Here is a 6,346-nt window from a genome sequence, read left to right on the forward strand (position 1 = left end):
TAAAGCTGAAGTCTATGGTAATGAGAATGCGATAAAGTACAAACGTTACCCAAGATAATGCAATACATTTTTTTAAATTAGTTTTTACCCATGTTTACCATATTTACCATTTATATTTATTACACATGCATAGATGCACAATATTTGTATATTTAGTTACAATTTTTAGGGATTCTGTTAGTAGGATTGGTCAACGTTTTGTTGTATAACCTGCAATGACAAATAAAATCTAATCTAATCTATATGTCTAATATATTTTATATTCCTAATAAGTTTAGAACAAAGAGCACAGTCTACCAAGTCAAATGCTATGTGTGTTAATCATACTTGGCCATTAAAGTTGATTCTGATATAGAGTAATTGTTATTAATTATTGGTATAATATATCATAGAAGGCTATTTTTAGACAAAGAAGTTCTTTGTAATCATCAATTGTTTTATTTATTATGAAATATATATATACATTAGAAAATGTATACTGGTATTGTATGAGCAAATAAAGGCCTCCTCTGTATGCTTGGGACTATCTGCAGGTGAGCACTGTGGTTGAATACTTATATGAAATACTTTCTGATCCATGTCATCTCTGGTTTTTCAAACAGGTCCAGAACGGCACCGAGGACATCGACAAGTCGTACCTGGCGCCTCCCCAGCCCGTCAAACAGTTTCTGATCTCGCCGCCCGCCTCGCCGCCCGTGGGCTGGAGTCAGAGTGAGGACGCCACGCCGGTCATCAACTACGACCTGCTGTGTGCGGTCGCCAAGCTGGGACCCGGTCAGTACTCCTGACAAAATTAATAATATTCACCTCACCAATGAATTTGCAGCTTAATCAACCTTTTTCTAAAAAAAAAAAAAAAAAAAATGTCACCAAACGTGAATGAAAACATTTATATGTTTGTGCTGGACAATCGCTTTAAACCGTCTTATCTGTTAATATTTTTTCTTATCGACCAAAAAAAAAAAACGTATTAAAGTCTCCTGTCCAGCCATGAACGCCCTGAAAGGATAATAGTGCTGGACTGTTGCCCTTGGCAACGCGAGGAGTCAGGAAGTGGCTCTCTGTCCATGAGATAAGCTTCAGTGTGCAGCACTGGCGCCCTCTGTCGGTGTTGCCGTTGTAACTGCAGCTTGTGTCGTCGCACGATGAAAAGCTTCTTGCACAGCCAATTTCCGCTTGTCTGCGAGCAGTCTGATCTTATCTCCATGGCAACTGTGATGCAATCTGGAGACTTTATTCTATTCAGTCTGTCATGCGTTGTCGTCTGTGCTTTGAATAGCTGTGCATGACCAGCCTTGAACACACAGGCTGACTAGATAATGTTCTCTCGCTACAATAATTCCACAATTGCAATAATGGCCGTCATTATTGTTTGTTAGCTTTCATTTCATTCATTTAAGGGATTTGCTAACGTATGAATTTTGTGCGCAGCTCAGATATAATTTATATTGTTATTATTATTTGTACAGATACTGTAGTGACTGTCTACTGAGCCTGTACAGCGTTATCATTACACTCCTCTTGTTTGTCATCACTGTGACTGTTCCGCAGAGGCTCTGCGAAACAAAACAAAACACACAAAACAAGTCAAGGAGAAGCAAACTACCCTTTTAAAGCCTCAATGTTCCACTTCCTTTTTCAAGTGGAACATTGCAAAAATAAACGCGCTGCAGGACTGCATGTATCAGAGCTTTTTTCAGAAATGTTAGATGCAAGGCAATACAGTGTCATCCGATTTTTTTTGCTGATAATGGACTAATATCAATATCGAGTCAGGACAACCTTAATTACAAATAAATTCACAAAAAAATCAAAGTGGAGACTTATTGTGTACATTTATCATCACTCCAATCCTAGACCTAATTGTTCACATTCTAGTTCCCGTGTATATGTAAAAGGGAACTGCACCTTTTTGGAGGTGTGTCTATCATTCACAATCCTTATCTAAAACAAGCGCAGATACTGTATGTTTTTATTTTTTTTATGCATTCTAACTTGTAAATATATGCTAGCAAAACAGCAATGAGCTAATGGGAGTCGCTGTATTCGGCTTATAAAAAGCTAAAAAAAAAAACATCCATTAACTGATGAGATATTTATATCTTCCCGTTTGGATGAAGAATTAATCATAATCCTCATTAGGGCTTGATGATTTTGCCAAAAATAATAATCACAATTATTTGTATTGATAGTGTTATCACGGTTAATTACACGATTATTCATTATTGGAAAACATGAGTTTTTATTGTACCACCAACCAGACAACAGAAGAAGAAATGATTGTTACATTTTAACAGAAGTGTAGATAGAACATGTTAAAAGAGAAAGTAAGCAGATATTAACAGTAAATGAACAAGTGGATTAATAATCCATTTGTACAGTTTGTCCCTCATAATTTTGATCTAAATAATAGAATGATAAATGACACAATATGTTACTGCATACATCAGCATCTAAATTAGGAGCTTTAGTTTGCTTCCTTACTAATAAAAAGACAATTTGTCTTGTTTGTTCACTATTTTATGTAAGGACAGACTTGCATAAGAAACATACACTACCGTTCAAAAGTTTGGGGTCATATTGAAATGTCCTTATTTTTGAAGGAAAAGCACTGTACTTTTCAATGAAGATAACTTTAAACTAGTCTTAACTTTAAAGAAATACACTCTATACATTGCTAATGTGGTAAATGACTATTCTAGCTGCAAATGTCTGGTTTTTGGTGCAATATCTACATAGGTGTATAGAGGCCCATTTCCAGCAACTATCACTCCAGTGTTCTAATGGTACAATGTGTTTGCTCATTGGCTCAGAAGGCTAATTGATGATTAGAAAACCCTTGTGCAATCATGTTTACACATCTGAAAACAGTTTAGCTCGTTACAGAAGCTACAAAACTGACCTTCCTTTGAGCAGATTGAGTTACTGGAGCATCACATTTGTGGGGTCAATTAAACGCTCAAAATGGCCAGAAAAAGAGAACTTTCTTCTGAAACTCGACAGTCTATTCTTGTTCTTAGAAATGAAGGCTATTCCACAAAATTGTTTGGGTGACCCCAAACTTTTGAACGGTAGTGTATGTTTAATGTACCGTAAGATGTTTTGTTAAAATAAAGCCAATAATGCAATTTGTGGTCCCCTTTATTTAGAAAAGTACCAAAAAGTATCTAAATAATTTTGGTACCGGTACCAAAATATTGGTATCGGGACAACAGGGCTTTATGTGCGGAATAAAGAACCTCCCATCGACTCTAATGTAAGATGACTTTTATTCAAGTTTGTTTACGAGTTAGAATGCATTAAAAAAAGAAAAACATATGTGTTCTTGTTAGAGATGTCCGATAATAACGGACTGCTGATATTATCGGCCGATAAATGCTTTAAATGTAATATCGGAAATTATCGGTATCTGTTTCAAAATTATGGGTATCGGTTTCAAAAAAGTAAAATGTATGACTTTTTAAAACGCCGCTGTGTACACGGACATAGGGGGAAGTACAGAGCGCCAATAAACCTTTAAGGCACCGCATTTGCGTGCCAGCCCAGTCACATAATATCTACGGCTTTTCACACACACAAGTGAATGCAAGGCATACTTGGTCAACAGCCATACAGGTCACACTGAGGGTGACCGTATAAACAACTTTAACACTGTTACAAATATGCGCCACACTGTGAACCCACACCAAACAAGAATGACAAACACATTTCGGGAGAAGATCCGCACCGTAACACAACATAAACACAACAGAACAAATACCCAGAACCCCTTGCAGCACTAACTCTTCTGGGACGCTACAATATACACCCCCCGCTACCCCTAACCCCCACCCACCTCAACCCCGCCCCCCCTTCCCAACCCCGCCCACCTAAACCTTCTCATGCTCTCTCAGGGAGAGCATGTCCCAAATTCCAAGCTGCTGTTTTGAGGTATGTTAAAAAAAATAATGCACTTTGTGACTTCAATAATAAATATGGCAGTGCCATTTTGGCATTTTTTTCCATAACTTGAGTTGATTCATTTTGGAAAACCTTGTTACATTGTTTAATGCATCCAGTGGGGCATCACAACAAAATTAGGCATAATAATGTGCTAATTCCACGACTGTATATATCGGTATCGGTTGATATCGGTATCGGTAATTAACAGTTGGACAATATCGGAATATCTGATATCGACATAAAAGCCATTATCGGACATCTCTAGTTCTTGTCTTGCGTAGGGATTTTGAATGATAGGCAAAATTCCCCAAAAAGTGCAGTTCCCCTTTAAACACTTGGTTGGCCCAGGTCTGTTGGGGTACATTACGCTCATCTACTGTGTCACCATGGCAGGCGAGAAGTATGAGCTCCACGCCGGCACAGAGTCCACTCCCAGCGTGGTGGTCCACGTGTGCGAGAGCGAGACGGAGGACGAGGAGGCGGGGCGGCCGAAGCAGGAAATCGTGCAGACCAGACGCCCGGACGGTCCCCCGAAGGTCTTCAACTAGAGACGGCTCCTCGACACACACACACAGTGGCCCACGCTCGTTTTGGCCGCCTCTATGACCTGCAACACATCTCTCTTACTCTCTCTCTCTCTCTCTCTCTCTCTCTCTCTCTCTCTCTCTCTCTCTCTCTCTCTCTCTCTCTCTCTCTCTCTCTCTCTCTCTCTCTCTTGTCTTGCACTCACAGAGAGCGACGCCCCTCATTTCAGCCTAAAAAACAACAACAATCATTGATCCAGATGAGGCGTTTTTTGCCGAATGAGGCGGCTTGGAAGGGAATGATAAGATTCTAACGCACACAGACACACACACACACACGCACACACACGCAAACACACACACACGGTCTTCACATTCCTGTGGGCGGCGGGTGTTGGAGTGACTGTGCCCCCCCTTTACTGACCCGCCAAAGTCCTTGGCTTGCAGCAACAAGGGCGAGGGTCACCAACAGGGGGCGCCATGGTGTTCACATGTACGCTCGCTAGTGCTAGCTCGCTAACCGGTTAGCTCACACCTCAATGCGAATGGTGTTTTATGCACAATGTGTGTTTTTTTTTTTTTCACTCATGTTCATATCAGGTCTTGTTTGCATGTATATACAGTACACACACACACACACACTACTGCGTGATACACTACTAACGGAATATACCCACACTGCACGGAGCGCCATATGTGACTAACAAGTTTCACTTTTCTCCTTTTTTTTCCTTTTTTTGCTTAACTACTAGATGTGTGTTCTTATTGTGTATTTGATACACTTTTTGCATGCTTAATTCTGAGCTGAGGGTTTTTTTTTTTGTTTTTGTTTTTGTTTTGGGAAATGCATGATGCTGACTCGTCAAAAAGCACATTTACGGTAGAGGAGTAGTTTTCTTCCCACTCCCCTATAATTTGAATGTTACGACACCTTCAGTGCTGTAGCTCAGCTTTTGTTCTGACGGCTGCTCTTTTTTTTCTTCTTTTTTTTTTATTGTTCTTGACGTCTAGCTTGTAAATATAACGCTCGTCTTTATGTCCGTTTGTGTCCTCGCTGTAGGAAAAGGGAGACTTTAAAGATGCCTGATGAGATGTCAACCAAACATTCTCACGTATTTCCACAAACTGGAGGATACCACTTTGACCACTGTCACCTTTCTGTTTATTTAAGATGCTAAAACCAATCCGCGTTGGTCAAAATAGGCTAAAGAAATATCTATTAGTATTGCTGTGTTCATACCATTCAACATTACTTTGTATCGTTTTCATGGGAGCCAAAATGGCCGCCGCTTGAGAGAGCTCTTCAATGGACGCTTTTCAAGGTACCGTCACACCACTCTGCTCCATGTACTTGTTTATGTAATACAACACGTAAAAAAAAATCACTAACCAAAAGTAAAGTGAAAGTAATCATCTGTTAGTAGCTGAGGTAGTAAAAAATGCTAGTATGCTAACAAAAGAGAAAGGCAAACGCACTAGTTAGCCTGCTTGCTAACCAGGCTAAAAAAACAACAATACTGCTACTACTACTACTACTACTACTAATAATAATAATAATAATAATAAAAATAGAGCTAATATTTCTTTCTTTGAGTGAGATTTATTGTTCACACACTTACCAAAAAGAGATTGATTCTACTCTGAATAAGAAGTTTTCAAATTTGCACCACTTGTCCGTAATAGGTAGCCTAACATGCTAAAGCAAACAAAGCTATAGGGTTGCTTCATAGTTGCTGTATTCAAAGTGGCCGTTTTGCGGTATTATGGAGGAAATACAGTGAATTTAGTTTAAATGACTGAACATTCTTGAGTTACTACTGTTGGAGTTGTACAATAGTGGTGATGGAACTCAACTAACAGCCAAATTCAACTTATTTTTG

The 6,346-nt window shown here is 39.2% G+C and overlaps 1 protein-coding gene across 2 annotated transcripts in view; it reads left to right on the top strand.

Annotated features, from left to right (window-relative positions):
* Positions 1 to 4,493, top strand: part of rcan3 (regulator of calcineurin 3) — a 90,108-nt gene extending 85,615 nt beyond the window's left edge. For both annotated transcript variants that reach the window (XM_062041509.1, XM_062041510.1), the window contains 2 exons: positions 603 to 774; positions 4,336 to 4,493. In XM_062041509.1, the coding sequence (XP_061897493.1) occupies positions 603 to 774; positions 4,336 to 4,490 (327 nt within the window). In that variant the 3' untranslated portion in view covers positions 4,491 to 4,493. The remainder of the gene's footprint in view (positions 1 to 602; positions 775 to 4,335) is intronic.
* Positions 4,494 to 6,346: the final 1,853 nt, after the last annotated feature.

Source organism: Entelurus aequoreus, linkage group LG03 (genome assembly GCF_033978785.1).
Source record: "Entelurus aequoreus isolate RoL-2023_Sb linkage group LG03, RoL_Eaeq_v1.1, whole genome shotgun sequence".
NCBI classification, from domain to species: domain Eukaryota; kingdom Metazoa; phylum Chordata; class Actinopteri; order Syngnathiformes; family Syngnathidae; genus Entelurus; species Entelurus aequoreus.